Source organism: Macaca fascicularis, chromosome 19, assembly GCF_037993035.2.
Source record: "Macaca fascicularis isolate 582-1 chromosome 19, T2T-MFA8v1.1".
Classification (NCBI taxonomy): domain Eukaryota; kingdom Metazoa; phylum Chordata; class Mammalia; order Primates; family Cercopithecidae; genus Macaca; species Macaca fascicularis.
In genome coordinates this window covers 50,459,134-50,479,735 of record NC_088393.1, presented here as the reverse complement: position 1 = coordinate 50,479,735, position 20,602 = coordinate 50,459,134, and the positions used below count along the sequence as shown (strand labels likewise).

Genomic DNA, 20,602 nt, shown 5'->3' with positions numbered 1-20,602 from the left:
TCAGCTCACTGTAACCTCCACCTCCCAGGTGCAAATGATTTTCCTGCCTCAGAATCCAAGCAGCTGGGATTACAGGTGCCTGTCACCACACCCAGTTAATGTTTGGATTTTCAGTAGAAAGTGTTTCACCATGTTGGCAAGGCTGGTCTCGAACTCCTGACCTCGTGATTTGCCCGTCTTGGCCTCCCAAAGTGCTGGGATTACAGACATGAGCCACTGTACCCAGCCCAGATGTGGACATTTTTAAGAGGCCATTATTCTGCCTCATACAGGTCACTTTCATAAACATTACCCACAACAAAAATATGTTTTGCCTTCCTACCATGTCTCACTTTTCTGTCTGCACAAACCGCCGTGAAACATAGTAGCTCTGCTACGAAGTGGCTGCATGACCTTAGGCCCCTCATTTGACCTCCCTCAGCCTCTTTCCTCATCTGCAGTGTAAGGCTGACTCTTACTACATCAGAAAATGACAGTGGAAGAGTAAATGGACATGTGTAAGACATTAGTCACAGAGCCTGGTACCTGATGAGCCCTCCGTAAACATTCCTTTCAGTCCTTTCCTTTCACCATCCCATTTTTCTTGCCCTCAACCATCTTCTCTTTCAACTCCTTTCCCTTCAGGAACTTTATCAGTCTAATCTGTCAATTAAGAAAGCCACAGTACCCATTCTCTCATGACTCTGATGGTATGTTCTTGTGATAGAGTCTGCTATCCACTCAAGGCAGTGGTATCATGTATATGGAGAGGTCTGTTTGCAACAAGAAATCCTGTTTATGTTCACACAAAATTTATACACGATTTCTCTTAACTTACACATACCAGTCTCAATTCTACCCTGTTATTTCATACATGCACTTCATTATTTTATTCTTCAGTCTTTCTCCTTACACCTTAAAAATTAGGATAGCACAAAAACAAAAATAATGGCCTGGGCCAGAAGAGGGTATTCCTTTAGGAAGATGAATGCTTTCCTTTTTCAAGATGAATGCTATCTGCAAGGCAGCCCTGAAGCCCTTTTCTGTGTTTGGCTTACATCAAAGCCATTCCACTCTAGGACACACTCTTAGATTCCCAGGAGATAATGATTGTCACAGATGCCAACCCACGTGAGTATTCCTACTGTTGGGTAAAGGAATGTTTACAGAATGTTGTGTATGAGTTTCTTCTCCTAAATTCTTCTACTCCTGGAAGTCAAGCTTCCCAACTAACCAGTTTTATCTCCAGCTGGCCTGCCTGGACCCTGACTGGAAAGTACCTCCACACTCTGGATGGCCAGGGTGGCACTTTTGCCTATTCCCAAAATTATAAGAGCTCACAAACTGACGTAGCACTCACTATGCACCAGGCACTATCCTAAGAGCTTTTCACGTAGCTACAGTCCTGACAAAAAAAATCCTAAGTGCCACCATCCCCATTTTTACAGATTAAAAAAAAACTATGGCAGAGAAGTATGTGCCCACTGTCACCTAACTCTATAAGTTAACCTCATCCTCCACTTCATCTGGTGAGAGGGCACTCTAAGATTTACAAAGTCTCCTGAATGACATCCACCTTCAAAAATGATTTTTGTCCCATTTGCTTTCAGGATTTGACAGCCAGCATTTTGTTTTCTGTCTCATCCTTCACTTATGCACCTGTTCCCTAACACTACACTCACAACTGCACAGCCCTGCATAAAAGCTAGCTTTTAGAAACTTCAATCTTTTTTCGAAAAAAGAAAAGCCAGGTTCCAAGTCTCAAAAAAGTCAATTTTTATTCTATTGTCAACTATTTGCATGACCATTCTCTGGCCATAAACAAGTGCACTAGAAACAGAAAGTGTAATGAGAAGAAAGTAGAAGGAGGGTGAGTTTCTAGATAGACACACAGGGAAAAGATTCCAAATCCAGAAAAATTCATAAAATGCACCCAGGGAGTGTGGCTTTGAGCAATGGCAGCCTCACCTGCCACGTTCCATGGGTGTTGGCCTCTTACTTCCTTCTCAACCTGCCCTTCCTGGTCTTGCTTTCTTAGACCAATACAAACAACATGGGAGCTGGTGTCAGATGAGAGCACACAGCACTGAGTTGTAGGGTTGGGAAAGGCAGAAAAGGAAGAAGAGTGTTTGACTCATGAACACCTCACTCACCTAGGTACACATCACATAGACAGACAATAGATTACTGAAGGGCTTTGCAGGACTTATGGAGGTTATCCAGAATGACTGACTGAGGCAAGGGTCTTGAAAAAACTGAATTTTATTGAGCCATAGCTTGAAGGTGCACCCTGGAAAAACATGAGTTGCAAAAAACCTCGGTGGCTTGTGTTCTCTCTGAAGATGTTTCAGGAGGCTTAGAATTTATACTTTGGTTAAAGGATAGAAGGCAGGTAGGAAGAGATGTAGTGGGCAGAAAAGCAATTGATCTAATCTTCTCTTTCTTCTGTGCCTCAGAAAATAATAAAGTTACAATTGGCGTGTCTTTCTTTTGCAAAGAAATATACATCTTGAAATGTTCTGAAGCCAAGAAAAAACAATCTCTTCAGGCAATCATCTGGAGATGACTGAGATCTTTGGCTTTCCTGTTTACGCCGTTCTTTTTCTTTTCTTTTTTTTTTTTTTTTTCTTATTAAGAGACATACTCTTGTTCTGTCACCTAGACTAGAGTGTACTCACTGCAGCCTTGAACTCCTGGGCTAAAGCGGTCCTTCTACCTTAGCCCCCCAAGTATCTGAGACTATCAGCATGCACCACTGCACCTAGCTAATTTGATTTATTTTGTTTAGTAAAGAGGTGATCTCTCTTTGTTGCTTAGGCTGGTCTTAAACTCCTGGTTTCAAGTGATCCTCCTGCCTTGGACTCTCAAAATGCTGGGATTACAGGCCTGTGACAGCACACGTGGCACCCCAATTCTTCAAAAGCTCTCAGAGAAAGCATGTAGAAGACCTTTGTGGCTGTATGTTTCATCTGATCCTACATGACTAGGAAGACTCATTCTGGAGAAGTCACATCCCATGGAAAAGGGGATGAAGTCAAATCAGAAAAGGGCAAAGGGAAATCACAGCAAAAAGGGGACAGCATAATCCTGGAACCTTATTAAAGTCACACAACTGCTGCTTCAATTAGAGCAATTTGTTTGGCAAACATCGCTCCAAACCTTTCAGTTGTATGTTGGCTCACCTGTAATGTCTGGAGCAGTCTATAGACTAGTTTTTCTAGAGTTTCTGAAGCGTCTCCCAACTGCAATTGCAATCTGACACAATTCTGTGGATTGCAGTCTGAACCCAGTGTCTATGTGTACCTTTTGTGTAGTCTACACATCAGCAGGCATAAAGGTTGTTTATATATAAGTTGCTATGATTTCTCCAGAAGTTTACATAAGCCATCTAGTTTCAGCTTGTAAGGTTTAATCTATCCATCTGACAAAAGGCTAATATCCAGAATCTACAAGAAACTTAAACGAATTCACAAGAAAAAAACCAAAAACCCCATCAAAAAGTGGGCGAAGCACATGAACAGACACTTCTCAAAATAAGACAGTTGTGTGACCAAGAAACATATGAAAAAATGCTCATCATCACTGGTCATTAGAGACATGCCAATCAAAACCACAATGAGATACCATCTCACGCCAGTTAGAATGGTGATCATTAAAAGGTCAGGAAAACACAGATGCTGGAGAGAATGTGGAGAAATATGAACGATTTTACCCTGTTGTGGGAGTGTAAATTAGTTCAACCATTGTGGAAGACAGTGTGGCAATTCCTCAAGGATCTAGAACAAAAAATACCATTTGACCCAGTAATTCCATTACTGGGTATATACCCAAAGGATTATAGAACATTCTACTATAAAGACACACGCACACATATGTTTATTGTGGCACTATTCACAAAGTAAAGACTTGGAACCAATCCAAATGCCTATCAATGACAGACTAGATAAAGAAAATGTGATACATATACATCATGGAATTCGATGCAGCCATAATAAAGGATGAGTTCACGTCGTTTGCACGGAAATGGATGAAGCTGGAAACCACCATTCTCAGCAAACTAACACAGGAACAGAAAACCAAACACTGCATGTTCTCACTCATAAGTGGGAGTTGAACAATGAGAACACATGGACAGAGGGAGTGGAACATCATACACCAGGGCCTGTTGGGGGGTGGGGGGCTAGGGGAAGGATAGCATTAGGAGAAATACCTAATGTAGACAATGGGTTAGTGGGTGCAGCAAAACACCATGGCACGTGTATACCTATGTAACAAACCTGCAGGTTCTGCACATGTGTCCCAGAACTTAAAAGTGTAATTTTAAAAAATGATAAAAAATTGAAAAGCACAGTTTTAATTTACAATATACCAAAATGGAAGAGAAATGGAAGAAAATTCTGAAACGATTAGTTTTGAAACTTGTACCCAGGAAAAAATTTAGGATTCAGTCCAAATTGTAGGTAAATAACAAAATTCAAAAAAAAAAAAAAATGAACACATCTAAAATTTTTTTTTTGAGTTAAATACAGGTTGTTTTTTTTTTTAATCTGTAATTGATGTACATTTGATTTTAAGAAGACACTTTACATCAGGTCACCACAAAGCAGATTTACATACAACCATCAATTGCAGAAAAACAAAGTTTCTTTTTGATCCAAACACAAAAAGCTTTGTGTTTTATTTTTTTATGATCTCTTCCTTGACCATAAAAAAAAAAAAAGTAAAAAATGCAGTACTTTTTGAAGGTGAAGCTAGTAAGTTTACAGAAGTGCAAAATACCAAAACACTTTAAGCAAAAACTTTTTTTTTTTTAAGAAAAAGGTATGACTTCTCGTTTTCTGTTCTTGGCATAAATTTTAATTCTTTCCAGTGGAACCAAAACCGCCTGAACCCCTTTCGGTGTCATCCAAAGCTTGAACTTCTTCTATTTCTGGATAAAAAATCCGTTCGCAAATGAGTTGTGCGATTCGATCACCCTTTTTGACTTCAAACTTTTCTTTGCCAAAATTAAACAGTACAACACCAACATTTCCTCTATAATCTTCATCTATGACACCAGCTCCTACATCAATAAAGTGTTTTGCAGCCAAGCCTGACCTTGGAGCTACTCTTCCATAACACCCAGAAGGGAGCGCTATCTGAATGTCCGTTTTCACAAGAGCTTTCTCCATAGGTGGTATTGTATAATCATAGGCACTGTACAGGTCGTAGCCCGCGGCCCGCGCGGAGCCCCGGGTGGGGGCAGTGGCGTGCTTGGAATGCCTGGCAAAGCGGAGCTGCATGCCGCCCTCCTCTGCAGTCCGGGGCCGCTTACTGGGTGAAATGGCGGGTGTCTCTTCAGAGCAGGGCATGGGAAAGCCAGAAGGCCAGCGAGGAGAGCGCCCGAGGAACAAGAGAGCGCACGAAGAGTTCGAACACACCTAAAATTTAATAACTGTTGTGCTGTTGTTTTCTTCTGCAAAACAGTTTTCCCCTCCTGTTTCCCATTTTTATGAAATGGAAATCATATGGGACCAACGTAATTGCAAAATAAGCTTTAGTCTTATACCTGAATTCTTTACACAAAGTGCAGCAAGAGTGTAGATTCAAGGCCTCTATGAATACATATATGTTGTGTATATATATATATGTATAAATATAAGAATATACACATATTCTATCATGTAGAATGGCACTAAAGTATATTAATGGCAGCAAATCTGTACAAGTCTGCAGCAGCCTCAATTCTTGCTTCTTCAGAAGAAAGAACTCAACTAAGGGTCATAAGGCAGAAGAAGAGACTGGGGCCAGTTTCACAACAAGAGTGAAAGTTTATTTAAAAGCTTTAGAGCAGAAATTAAAGAAAGTAAAGTACACTTAAAACAGGGCCAAACAGGTGATGAGATTTCAGGTGTGTGGTTTGACCTGTGACTTAGGTGTTTGTATGATGGAATAATTCTGGGGTCTGCATCTCTTCTCCCCTGATTCTTCCCTTAAAGTGGGCTGTCTGCATGTGCAGTGGCCCACGAGCACTTAGGAAGGGAGCCTGTGTAGTGTGTTTCCTGGAGTACAGTTGGAAAACAGAGACCAAAATAAAAGCTATGTATGTAAATAAAATTGGTCTCCTAATAAAATCCTCTTATAAATTTCTATCATTTTTATGTTGCCTTGGCATCTATTTTTAATCTCCTTGAACATACCCAAATTCCTTCTCTCTCTTTCTCTCTCTTCTTTGAGTTGTAAATTTACTACCTACTTTCTCTAAAACTCGGCAAGGGCTTCCTCAGATAAATTGTAACTTTTTCTATTTACAAAACCACAATTCAAATCCAACAGCCTTTTTTAAAGTGAGTTTTATGGGTTTCATGCATAAAATTTTAAACTAAAAATCTAAAGTATTTCTGTAATCCCTCTAACTTTATGTGCACATGTATATGTTCTATGTTGTATCACATATATGTATATGTCCATACCTGTGTTTATATACTGTTTATACATGGTATCAAATAAATATAAAAATAAATGCATACTAATCAATTAAGTAAATAACCCAAATGCTTTTCAACCCATGTGATTTTAGTAATCTTCAATAATGGAAGAACACCTCAAATGAGCATGCATACCTATCCGCAGCCTCCTTATAAAAATTATTAGCCATGAATTTTATATCCAGCAAAACTAAAGTTCATAAAGGAAAGATAACAGACTTTTTCAGACAAACAAATGCTGAGACAATTTGCCACTACCAAGCCAGCACTACAATAACTGCTCAAAGGAGCTCCAAATCTTGAAACAAATCCTGGAAACACATCAACGCATAACCTATAAAACAAAAATACAATAAATAAATGAATAAAACCAAGGTATCCAGGCAACAAATAGCAGGATGAATGGAACAGTACCTCACATCTCAATACTAACATTGAATGTAAGTGGTCTAAATGCTCCACTTAAAAGATATACAATTTCAGAATTGATAATAATTCACCAAGTAAGTGTCTACTGCCCTCAAGAGATTCTCCTAACCATAAAGGGTCATATAAACTTAAGGTAAAAGGATAGAAGAAGATACCCCATGGAAATGGCGACAAAAGTGAGCAGGAGTAACTATTCTTATATCAGAAAAAACTAACAGCAGTTAAAAAAGACAAAGAGCGACATTATATAATAATAACCGGACTTGTCCCACAGGAAAATATCACAATCCTAAATATATATGCACCTAACACTGGAATTCCCAAATTTATGTAACTATTACTACTAGACCTAGGAAATGAGATAGACAGTAACACAATAATAGTGAGGCACTTCAGTACTCCACTGACAGAACAAGACAGGTCATCAAGACAGAAAGTCAAGAAACAAACAGTGGATTTAAACTATGCCCTAGAGCAAAGAGACTTAAGATATATTTACAATATATTCGACCCAACAACCCAGAATATACATTCTATTCACCAGTACATGGAACTTTCTTCAAGATAGGCCATATGAAGGCCACAAAACAAGTCTCAATAAATTTAAGGAAACTGAAATTCTATGAAGTACTCTCTCAGACAACAGTAGAATAAAACTGAAAATCAACTCCAAAAGGAACCTTCAAAACCATGCAAACATATGCATATTAAATAACTTGATCCTGAATGATCATTGGGCCAAATATGAAACCAATATGGAAATTTGAAAATTCTTTGAACTGAACAATAATGACTCATCCTATCAAAACATCTGGAAATCTGCAGAGTGTGCTAAAAGTTCATAGCTTTAAATGCCTACATCAAAAAGACTGAAAGAGCCCAAATAGATAATCTAAGGTTACATTTCTAGAAATTCAAGAAACAAGAACACACCAAACCCAAACCCAGCAGAAGAAAGAAAATAACCAAGATCAGAGCAGAACTAAATGAAGTTGAAACAAAATAATACAAAATATAAATAAAATATAAAGTTGGCTTTTTGGAAAAATAAATAAAATTGATAGACCATTGGCAAGACTAACCAAGAAAAGAAGAGAGAAAGGTCAAATAAGCTCATTTAGAAATGAAATGGGAGCTATTACCACCAACGCCACAGAAATACAAAAGATCATTCAAAGGTAGTATGAACACATTTATGTGCATAAACTAGAAAACCTAGAGGGGACGAATAAATTCCTGGAAATATAAAACCCTCCTAGATTAAATCAGAAAGAATTCAAAACCCTGAACAGACCAACAAAAAGCGGCAAGATTGAAAAGATAATTTAAAAATTAACAACAAAACAAATTCCAGGACCAGATTGTTTCACAGCTGAATTCTACTAGATATTCAAAGAAGAGTTGGTAGCAATTCATTTGACACTATTCCACATGTTAGAAAAAGATGAAATTCTTCCTAAATCATTCCATGAAGCCAGTATCACCCTAATATCAAAACCAGAAAAAAACATAACAAAGAAAACTACAGACCAGTATCCCTGATGCACACAGATGCAGAAAAACTTAACAAAATACTAGCTAACTGAATCCAATAGCGTATCAAAAACATAATCCACCATGATCAAGTAGGTTTCATAATAGGGATGCAGGAATGGTTCTACATACACAAGACAATAAATGTGGAACAGCACATAAACAGAATTTAAAAATCACATGATCCTCTCAGTAGACACTGAAAAGGTACTTGACAACATCCAGCATCGTTTTATGATTAAAACGCTCATCAAAATTGGCACACAAACCCACAGCCAACATAATGCTGAATGAGAAAAAGTTGAAAGCATCACTCTCCGCAGGGGAACAACACAAGGATGGCCGCTCACTCTCACCATTTTTATTCAACAGAGTACTGAAAGTCCTAGCCAAATCAATCAAACAAGGGGATAATAAAGGGCATCCAAATTGATAAAGAGGAAGTAAAACTGATGCTGCTTGCTGATGATATAATTGTATACCTAGAAGACCCTAAAGACTCCTCCAGAAAGCTGCTAAAATTGATAACTGAATTCAGCAAAGTTTCAGTATACAAAATTAATGTGCACAAATCAGTAGCTCTGCTACACACCAACAGTGACCAAGCAGAGAATCAAATCAAGAACTGAACCCCTTTTACTACAGCAGTTTTAAAGAAATAATAACTCAGCATATATCTAAACAAGGAGGTGAAAGACCTCAAGAAAAACTACAAAACACTGCCGAAAGAAATCATAGATGATGCAAAAAATGAAAATGGACCCCATCCTCATGGATGAATAGAATCATTGTTGTGAAAATGACCACACCGACAGAAGCAATCTACAAATTCAATTCAATTCCCATTAAAATGCCACCATCATTTTTCACAGAACTAGAAAAACAATTCTAAAATTCATATGGAACCAAACAAGAGCCAACACACCCAAAGCGAGACTAAGCAAAAAGAACAAATCTGCTCGTGTCGCATCACCTGACTTGCAAAAATACTCTAAGACCAAAGTCACCAAAACAGCTTGGTGCTGGTATAAAAATAGGCACATAGACCAGTGGAACAGAATACAAATCCCAGAAATAAACCTAAATACTTACAGCCAACTTATCTTTGACAAAGAACACCAAAACATAAAATAGTAAAGGACACCTTATTCAACAAATGGTGCTGAAATAATTGGCAAGCCAAAGCAGGAAAATAAAACTGGGTCCTCATCTCTCACCTTACACAAAAATCAACTCAAGATGAAACAAGGACTTAAAACTAAGACCTGAAACTATAAAAATTCTAGAAGATGACATTGGAAAAATCCTTCTGAACATTGGCTTAGGCGAAAAGTTAATGACCAAGAACCCAAAAGCAAACGCAACAAAAGCAAAAATAAATAGGTGAGAATTAAACTAAAGAGCTTCTGCACAGCAAAGCAACAGTCAGCAGACTAAACATATAACCCACAGAGTGAAAGAAAATCTTCACAATCTATACATCTGAAAGATAACCAATATCCAGAATCTACAAGAAACTCAAACAAATTAGTAAACAAACAATCCCATGAAAAAGTGGGCTAAGTATGTGAATAAAGAATTCTCAAAAGAAGATATACAAATGGTTATCAAACATATGAAAAAATGCTCAATATCACTAATGATCAGGGAAATAAAGGGCAAATCAAAACCACAATGTGATACCACCTTACTCCTGCAAGAATGTTCATAATCAAAAAATGAAAAAATAACAGTTGCTGGGCAGGCACAGTGGCTGACACCTGTAATCCCAACACTTTGGGAGTCCAAGACCGGTGGATCACTTAAGGTCAGGGATTTGACACCAGCGTGCACAGCATGGTGAAACCCTGTCTCTACTAAAAACTCAAACAGATTAGTAAACAAACAATCCTATGAAAAAGTGGATCACTTAAGGTCAGGGGTTTGACACCGGTGTGCACAGCATGGTAAAACCCTGTCTCTACTAAAAATACAAGAAAATTACCCAGGTGAGGTGGTGCATGCCTGTAATCCCAGCTACTCCAGAGGCTGAGGCAGAAGAATGGCTTGAACCTGGGAGGCAGAAGTTACAGTGAGACAAGGTCTTGTCACTGCACTCTAACCTGGGTGAAAGAGCAAGACTCCATCCATCTCAAAAATAAATAAATGAAAGTAATAGATGTCGATGTGGAAGCGGTGAAAAGGGAACACGTCTACACTGCTGGTGGGAACGTAAACTATAAATGAGTGGGTAAAGAAATTGTCATATATACATGATGGAATACTACTCAGCCATAAAAGGAATGAATTAATGGCATTCCTAGCAACCTGGAAGAAACTGGAGACTCTTATTCTAAGTGAAGTAACTCAGGAATGGAAAACCAAACACTGTATGTTCTCACTCATAAGTGGGTGCTAAGCTATGAGGATGCAAAGGTATAAGAATGATACCATAGACTCAGAGAAAAGGGTGGGAAGGGGGTGAACGATAAAAGACTACAAATTGAGTTGAGTGTATACTGCTCTGGTGATGGGTGCACCAAAATCTCACAAATCACCACTAGAGAACTTATGTAATTAAATACCAAATCTCCAAAAATGTATGGAAAAATAGATTTAAAAATAAAATAAAATGGCAAAAAATTTAAAAACAGCGTTCCTAAAAAATTCTAAAATTTAAAAAAAAAGAAAAAAAAAAAAGGCCCTGAAGGTCACATACCAGAAAACTCTATTATGCTGCCTCTTAGTGCATATGTTTGAGCCCACTGGCTCAACTTCTGAGAACTTATCGGGAAGCAGCTGATCACCTGTTTCCGCTCTTTTCTATTGTGAGACTGTATCTCCCTGGCACTACCTGCAGCCAATTATTACTTTAGAGAGACAGTTAACAAGCAACTGACTTGACCATCACCTGGTGATGATCACTTGCCATTTCTAATATGGGGGTGGTGGAAGGATCTCTCCTGCCTGCTCATGTCTGACCAGCTACCTACTGTAACACTTTCAGATTTTTTGTTGTTGTTGTTGAAGACAGAGTCTCACTCTATCACCTAGCCTGGAGTGCAGTGGCACGGTCTCAGCTCACTGCAACCTCTGCCCCTCGGGTTCACACCATTCTCCTGCCTCAGCCTCCCGAGTAACTGGGATTACAGGGGCACGCCACCATGCCCGGCTACTTTTTTGTATTTTTAATAGAGTCGGGGTTTCACCGTGTTAGCTAGGATGGTCTCGATCTCCTGACCTGGTGATCCACCCGCCTCGGCCTCCCAAAGTGCTGGGATTACAGGCGTGAACCACAGCATCCGGCCAACTGTGTATTCTTTATGACACAGGCATATAAACTTAAACTTGCTGGCTCTCTTGGGGCTGCCAGTAATATATCATCCATAAAATGAATAATCTTGCCATTACAAAATTCTTTTCCACTGGGGAGCAAGGCTGATCTACATGTTACTGATACATGACAGGCTATTCAGCATTCCCTGAGGAAGCACTTTCCAATAAAATCGGCAAGCTGACCTTTCGTTATTAATAGCTGATAATGTAAACGCAAATTTTTCTCTGTTCTGTTCTGTGAAAGGAATAGTATAAAAACAATCTTTTAAGTCAATCACAATTATAGGCCAGTCTTGACGAATTGCCATGCGGGAAGGGGTCCCATAGGCTGTAGGTTAGTATTAATAGCACATAAGTCATGCAAAAGTTTCCATTTGCCAGACTTTTGGGAATGAGGAAATGGGTGAATTCCAACGACTGTTAGATGGTTCTATATGGTCGGCTTTTAATTGTTCCTCAACTAATTCATGGGCTCTTTGTAATTTCTCTACCTTCAGAGGTCCCTGTTCTACCCAATTAAAATTTTGAGACACACACATCAGGGGTAGTAGAGGAAAAACAGTGGCCATAATTATAATTTAAATTTAACTTAAATTTTAACAGAGAATTATAATTTGAGATGTTCCTTGTATACAAGGAACACATGAAATTTTACCATGAGCCGCCCGTGGAGCTGGAGGGCAGCGAAACAGATCCTGGGCAGTGGTCGCACTGTGCTTGCATAGGCGCCACTTTTTGTCTGTGCTGCTTTTTGTCTGCCCCGCTCCCTCCTGCCACCGCTGGGCGGAGGTTGCCATCCTGGGCGGACCTTGTCAGCTTGGACACTATAAGCGTTTTTCTCCTTGAGCCTTTCCTTATACCTGCCGCCCCCTGGGCTGGACTGCTTCCGCTTCTAATGCCTTTTCTTACCTCTTTATAAACATACACCTGATTGCCTTATTGATTTTGCATCACCGAGCAAGCTAAAAGCTCCCCTTCTAATGCTGCTTACTTAAGACAGGGTCCCATAGCTGTAGTGTATGCCTTCTTTTCTCTTATTTATTGGAGCAGGGGACTCAGGCAAAACCTCTCTTTCCTCTTTGTTATTTTGGCCCTGTGATAGTGGGGTTGAGGGACTCAGAGGTGGTAAAGTAGGTGATGGTTCCTTCTCCTTCCCTTTTTTAGGCTCTTCTGTGTATAATGGGACCAGAATCGCCCTCATTAAAGCCCATAGCATTAAAGATTATACTGGGACCCGCTGCTCTTGCACATGAGGTCAGGAGATCGAGACAATCCTGGCTAACATGGTGAAACCCAATCTCTACTAAAAATACCATAAAATTGGCCAGATGTGATGATGGGTGCCTGTAGTCCCAGCTATGCAGGAGGCTGAGGCAGGAGAACGGCGTGAACCAAGCAGACGGAGCTTGCAGTGAGCCGAGATTGTGCCACTGCACTCCAGCCTGGGTGACAGAGCAGGACTCTGTCTCACAAAAAAAAAAAAAAAAAAAAAAAAAAAAAAGAAAGAAAGAAAGAAAAAAGAAAAGAAAAGAAAAAACAACTGCAACAACAAAAAGATTTCTTCCCACTTGTTCCCAAAGCTCTATGTCTCTCTTACCTTCTTTCGGGAACCATGGGTTAAGTGATACAGTTTGCATTAGGTCCCTTAATTGAGCCTGCAAAACCAAGGCTCCAGTGGCTTTAAGCACCTGTTTGAATACTTTTAGATACTGCTTCTGTTGTGCTGATAACTGTTGTCTCGTGATAAAACCCTACCCTGAACAATTCCCTCGAACTTGGAGATCCCAAGCGGGCACCGATGACCTACTGACTTACTGACTTATCGACTTACTGACTTACCAACCGCATAGTCTTCACCTTAGTTTTCGAGAGTTCTGTGGCAATTATTTGCAGCTATACCTCAGACCTGGGAACCAACATGCAAGGTCCTCACACCAGGCACCAACTGTCTGGGTCCGACCAGCAGACCCTGACCCAGCAATGGAGGAACAAATACACTCAGACACAAATATCCAGTGAAAGAGCAGGCTAGGTGGCCAAATCACTCACCAATACCAAGAAGGGTCTGGTAAAGAGTTAACAGCCTTGGCCCTGATCAGCCAGGCAAGTTTGCATTTATTTAGTACAGATTAAATGACAAAGGTCTTGAGTAAACACCACTATAAGGTAATTCACATTGCCAACCTCCCCCAGAGTAGTTCCCCTGAGTATAAGATTAAATGTTGGATTTAGGACCACCTGAGTAAACAAGCTATTTAGATAAACTCCTCTACATTCCTATGTACCCAAGCCCTAAGCTTTTAAGATAATTCAGCTGCCTTCAGCCAAACCTTTCACTGAAGCTATGAAAACCCCCAGACTTCCAAGAAGGTTTGTGACTATTTCCTATAAATATCTTTACAATTTTTCCTCTAAAAAATTTCCCACCATGAAGTCCCACAGTTGAAAAGACAGGGAAGGGCGTTATACAAGCAAGAAAGAACTAGAACAAGTTTGGCCATAAGAAAGTAAAATGTTGGTCAGGTCTTTCAACACAGATCAAAAAAAAAAAAAAAAAAAAAGGGAGATTGGGGCCACTTTATGAGGACACTGCATGGCAGCCTACATAATGAGAACTTCATCCTACAGATAAGAGAAGTCACTGGAAAGCTTTGAGAAGGTCACAAACGTTACAAACAGCATTTCCAGGAAGATTACCCTGACCTGTATTAGGCAAGATTAGTTGGGAAATGATCTTCAACTTTAGCAACTTAATAGAAATATCTAAAAGATCTATATTTCTTTTCTTCTCATGTTTAATTTTGAAATCATTTCAGACTTTCTAAAATGTTCCAAAAATAGGCAAAGTCCTCATATGCTTTTCATTCAACTTCCCCAAATATTAACATTATAGATATGCACCTAACAATAAACATCAATAAATGATTATTAACACTGTAAAATGCATGCCTGTACAGACCTTATCCAAATCCCCTCGATGTTCTGACTAATGTCCTTTTTCTGGACCAGGATCCCATCTAGTATCACACATTGCTCTTCATTGTACTCTTCTCTCAGTCTCCTTTAATCTGGGAAAGTTAGGATTTACCTTTAAGAGCTTCACCTTTTTGAAGCGTATTGGTTACTTATTTTGTAGCATGACCCTCAGTTTGGACATTTCTAATATTTTCTCATGATTAAACTCAGGTTATACACTTTGTACAAGAATGCCACAGGGATGATTCTACACCTTCTCCATCAATTATATTAGAATGCCCTAAGATGTCGTTATCTCTTATTACTGGGGATGTTAACTTTGATCACTGGGTTAAAGTTCCTCCACTGCAAAATGACCCTTTTCCTTGAAAGCATTTTTAAGCAACCAATCCCTGGGCTACACCACACATCAGACAAATCAGATATGCTTGAGGGATAGTACAGGCATTTGTAGGCTTTAATGACCTACAAGTGACTCTAATCAGTATTCGGAGTTGAAAACCTATGGCTTAGACAGTGAAGATTAGAATCGTGAAAATCAGCTATGAGACCATCCCTAAGGTTTCTCTTCTAAAAAAAAAAAAAATCTAATTCTAAACAAAAGCAAATACATCTGGATTTTGGCATTGACATATGGTAGAGAAATAGAGGAAAAATAGAAATCACCTGATGGGGAAAGAAATGAGTGAGTAGACTGCAGTCCAATTTCAAAAAAAAAAAAAAAGGCAGAATCAGCTGTGGTGACACTTGCTTTTAATTCAAGCATTTTGGGAGTGAAAGTGGGCAGATAACTTGAGCGCAGAAGTATGAGACCAGCCTGGGATTTCTCCAGCCTGGGTGAAACCCCATCTCTACAGAAACAAACAAAAAATTAGCTAGGCATGGTAGCACGTGCCTGTGATTGCAGCTACTCAGGAGGCTGAGGCAGGAGGATCTCTTGAGCTCACAAGGTTGAGGCTGCAGTCAATTATGATCTCGCCACTGCACTTCGAGCTTGGGATGAGAGTGAGACACTCTCTCTTTAAATTTAAAAAAAAAAAAAACCAGTAAAAATAATGTACTAAGGTCAGATCTACTACAAAAATTGCATCTTATTCTGTGATGTTTAAACGCTATAATTAAAATAGAACAACGAGGTGTTTCCATACGAATAGCTGAAAGATTCTGTACTCTTTATGCAGCTGCATCATATTCTGTTGTGTAGACATAAGGTAACCTGTTTAATTAGCATTGTGCTGGTGAAAGTCTAGGTTGTTCCCAATATTTTGCTGTTAAACAAACAATACAGTGAATAACCCTGATTAGGTGTCATTTTTTATGACTGGGACTATGATAAATTTTTCCTAGTAAAGTTTGGGAGGCAAAAATATATATTTTTTAAATTTTGACATGCATTAAGAAATTTTGCTCTACAAGATTTGTACAAATTTTTATGTTCCAAGAAAAGTAGGGGAGAGTAATATCACCTCAGTTGCTCTCACACAAATGTCCTGAGTGACAGGACCTTTAGGGACACAGGCACACGGCCATATCCCTGGTGCCCAAACAGGGCAGGGGCCTCTGGATCCTGGGAAGCTCCAGGAAAGGTGAGGGTTCCCTCTAGAGGACACGCTGCTAAGGATCAGAAAGGGGCCAAGGAAGTCCAGAGATTACAGCAGGTCTTAAACTAAGGGCAAGTTCAAGTGGAGGGCGTTAAGGCTCAAGGAGCAAGCTGAGGTGAGAAAGTGGTAGAGACTGATGGAAGGAGAAGGTAAAAAGCTCCAGGGAAGCTAGGGGAGGCACATCAGGGCTCTCCACCTCTCCTCAGCATTGAACTTTGTAGTGGTCATGCTGGTGGGGCTCTGTGAGCTCTAGAATGTTCAGCACTATCTGGGGACTCTTCCTGCTCAAGGCCAGCAGGACTCCCTCTTCCAGCTCTGACAAAGAGCAATGTTTCCAGGCTTTGACAAATGCTTTTCTGAATGAAAAATTTGCCCCTGGCAGAAGCAATAATCTACACTAATCTATAAAAGCAAATCACCACTAAAACCCATCACCTCTTGGTAAAAGAATTACAAGTGTGAGATGGGTAAAATGGAGGTCTTCAATATCTATTGAAAGGACATTTACTTATTCAGTAATTTGATGTCCCAGAAGGCATGTTTAGAGGTGATGCCGCATGGCTGCCTGTACCTCACAGCAGAAAGGGTGTGGGTTTTCCAAGGGTCTGTAACCGTGAACCGGAAAGGTCTGTAACTGCGAAAGGGAATGACACACACTGGGTTACATTAAAAAGTGGGATGTAGGGAATTCTGTAGATATTGGGAGAAAAAAATACACAAAGTAAACCCAAACACCATTCTGATTCTCTCACCATCTTAGGGCCATCTTGGTTATCTATGAATGGTAGCATAGGGATTTTTGTGTATTTTCAAAATTGTATACTGTTGGACCATTTTTAAAATAGGAATAAATCCCAAATTGGAACAAGAAACTGGACACTGCTGGAGTCTCACTTTTGGCCAGGAGAGCTGACAACATCCTGCTCCTCCTGGCCTGGACACTGTCTGGCTCAGGGGCATAAATGTTCTCTTATTATGGAGAAAGAAGATGTTTTGAACATTCTCACCATTCACCTATCCACCTCTCACACCCGTCGACCTCTCAAACCTCTTGCCCACTCCTGGATTTCTTTCTTAATTGACTGAGCTCTATTTCTGTCCCTCATCCATTTCAACATGTGGTGGGTCCAGGTGGTGGCTTCTACCCATGATTTTGTTGAAAAAAAAAAAAGAGAGACAGTCAAAATTACTTTCCCTGACACCTCCTTAAACTGATCTCCACCTGCAGCCCCATGATCATTACCAGCAGCATCTAGACACTTTTTTTGGTAGTTAGATGCTTTCCATCTCTCATTAGGAAATGTGACTCTCTCCACCCTGCATAAAGATTTCCCAGTAGAAATGAATACAGAGATACTGCCTGTGTGTTCGCAAAGGAAATGGTTTCTAGAAGAACATATGAAAGTTGCAATTATAGAAAAGACAACACAAAACATATATTATGTAGATGACTCTCACAATTTCTTTAAGAGATACATTGTAAAACATCACCTTAATAATTATTCTAGAAGAATAAAGCGTGCATACTGTTTTCTTAAATAAATTTTAATAAAATAGTTCCTTCCATGTGCCCAGGATGGGCCTCTGAACAAAATTCTCCATTTTCAGAGGCAATGCCTGACAGGATGACATGGACTTAGGCCTGATATGCAGCCATTCCTGTCTACCATGACCCTGCTGCAGAACAGTATCAGCCCAGGGCGCAAATCTCCTGCTGAAGAGCTGAGTGAGAAAATTGAATATCTAAAGCTTCTTACCTTTTTCCACTCCACTGCAATGGGTACCAGTGCAGTCCATTTGCCCCTGAGGACATCCACCTGCTGGTCTTTGGCTTCTAAGAGTCAGACCTCACTGGCTTCTCTGAGTCTCAGCTGTTTTCATTCTACTGAGTGATGTACACAGCTAACCTGACAACATTGTGCCCCAAAGCAATGTTTTCTGTGTCCCTCATTATGGAGCTCACTTTCCCTCACCACATGGGTAAGTGCTTCCAGGGTCTCTCAATTCCTCAACTCACATTTTAACACAGTTCCTCAGCAAAGGAAGTGATGATAATTTACCTACTTTGATAAAATTCCTGAAAAGATCCCTAGACTGCAAAATTTCAGTCAAAAGAAGACCGAAAATGCTTTCTAATTGCAAAACATTGGCCTCCTTGCTTTTCAAAAAAGTATCCTTGAAAGAGCCAAAATAATTTTGCAAAAATAAATTGCAGAACTTAAACTTTCTTATTTGAAATCTCACAAAACATTACAACTATTAAAAACAGAGGCTCCTGACATAAGAATACAAATAGGGACCAAAGGGATACAATTGAGAGTCCAGAAATAAACCCTCACCCACATAGTTCATTGCTCTTGCATAAGGGTGTCAAGATAATTTAATGGAGGAACAATCATCCTCTCAAATAACGGTGCAGAAACAACTAGATAACCACATGCAAAACAATAAACTTAGAGAACTATACTTCCAACCATATCAAACAATTATCTAAAAATGGATCAGTGAGTTAATTATAAGATTTATAACCATAAAAACATCTTAGAAAAAGACATAGGGGTAAAACTTAATGACCTCAAATGTGCAATGCATTCTCAAGTATGACCCAAATGCATGAGACACAAAAAGGAAAAACAGATAAACTGGGCTAAAGACGCAAGCCTTTATGCATCAAAGGATATTATCAAGAAAATAAAAAGACCAAACACAGAATGACACATAACAGTTGCAAATCACATAGACAATGGTTTCATGCCCAGAATATATAAAGAACTGCTACAACTCAAAAACACAAAGACAAACCACCCAATTTATATAAATGGGCCAAAGGACTCAAATGGACTTTTCTTCAAAGAAGATATGCAAATCATCAAGAGGAACATGAAAAGAAACTCAACATCATTAGTCATTAGGAACACACAAAGTCAAAGCCACAATGAGATACCACATTACACCTATAAATATGGCTACCGTTCTTTCAAAATGTTAAATAACAAGTGAAAGCCTTATGTAGAATTTGGAATCCTCATGCACTGCTGGTGAGATTATAAAAAGGTACAACCACTAGGAGAAACAGTTGTGCTGCTCCTCAAGAAGATAATCATAGAATTCTCATACAGAATAACATCCATTCCTAGGTATATACCCAAAGAATTGAATCCAGGGACTCAAACAGGTACTTACCTAGGATGTTGATTGCAGCATTATTCACAAAAGATAAAATATGAAAACAATCCAAGTGTTCATCAACACATGAATAAACAGATGTGGTCACACATACAACTGAATGTTAATCTGCCATAAAGAGGAATGAAGCTCTGACATCCGCTGGAACATGCATGGACTTTGGAAACCTTATGCTAAGTGACATGTCAGAAACAAAATAGCATATATGTATAATTCCATTTATATGAAACATCAAGAATAGGCAAATTCATAGAGAGAGTAGAGATGATCAAGGTCTAGGGTGGAAAATACAGGGAGTTATTATTGTTTCAAAGATACCAAGTTTCAGTTTAAAATGATAAAAATTTTCTCAGAAAAATAGTGGTGATGGTAACTGAACACTGTGTATGTGGCTAATTCCACCTGATTACACATTTTGAAATGGTTAGTATAGCACATTATTCACAGAACTGTGAAAAATTGATTTCCATTATTTAATTCACCCAGGCTAAGGTGTTTGTTACGGCAGCTGAAGCCCATGAATACATCATCTGAACCAGTGTTTTCAATGACATATATCACTCTTTCAATCAAGTTAGCTGGAAGCTCCTGTGCCCAGAAGAAGCAGAGGTTCCAAAACAAGAGCTCCAGCAAGGGTTCAACCAGCACAGGTCCCATAGGGCAGCCTTGATGTCAGGCCCTGGATGGCACGTGAGGCTATAGTGATACAACCACAACGTGAAAGTGTAAGTGTTTTTACTACTTACAGACACTGGGGAGCACTCAGCACACCTGGAGACCACAGATACAGAGATCAGTGAGCCCAGGCAGGTAGGAGAGAAGAGACCGGTAAGCCAATGTCTTTAGTAAGTTCAGGTGTTATCTGACAGGTTTCCAGCAGGGAGCTTTAATGGATGTGTTTAAAGCAAGCAGCAAACACTGGGACCAGGAGATCATGCTGTGACTGAGAAGCGGTCACTTTAAATGTGAGGGCAAATATCGGATTTATCAGTTTAAAGAAAGCAGCTGGAGAGAGGGGAGCCCAGCACACCAAGCAGAAGAGATGACTCTAAGATTTTATCTCTGGTCAACAACTGGACCCACTTGAACCAGATACAGTATGGAAAAGTGCCATGG

At 39.5% G+C, this 20,602-nt stretch overlaps 1 protein-coding gene across 1 annotated transcript; it reads right to left on the bottom strand.

Moving 5' to 3' along the window:
* Nucleotides 1-4,813: 4,813 nt before the first annotated feature.
* LOC135968336 (deoxyuridine 5'-triphosphate nucleotidohydrolase, mitochondrial-like) lies at nucleotides 4,814-5,371 on the bottom strand. Its single transcript, XM_065534453.2, has one exon. It carries the CDS (start codon nucleotides 5,328-5,330, stop codon nucleotides 4,836-4,838), a length of 495 nt encoding a protein of 164 aa, XP_065390525.1. The 5' UTR covers nucleotides 5,331-5,371; the 3' UTR covers nucleotides 4,814-4,835.
* Nucleotides 5,372-20,602: the final 15,231 nt, after the last annotated feature.

What these genes read in the sequence shown, in the direction of transcription:
- LOC135968336 (XM_065534453.2), bottom strand. Translation starts at nt 5,330, where the DNA reads ATGCCCTGCTCTGAAGAGACACCCGCCATTTCACCCAGTAAGCGGCCC.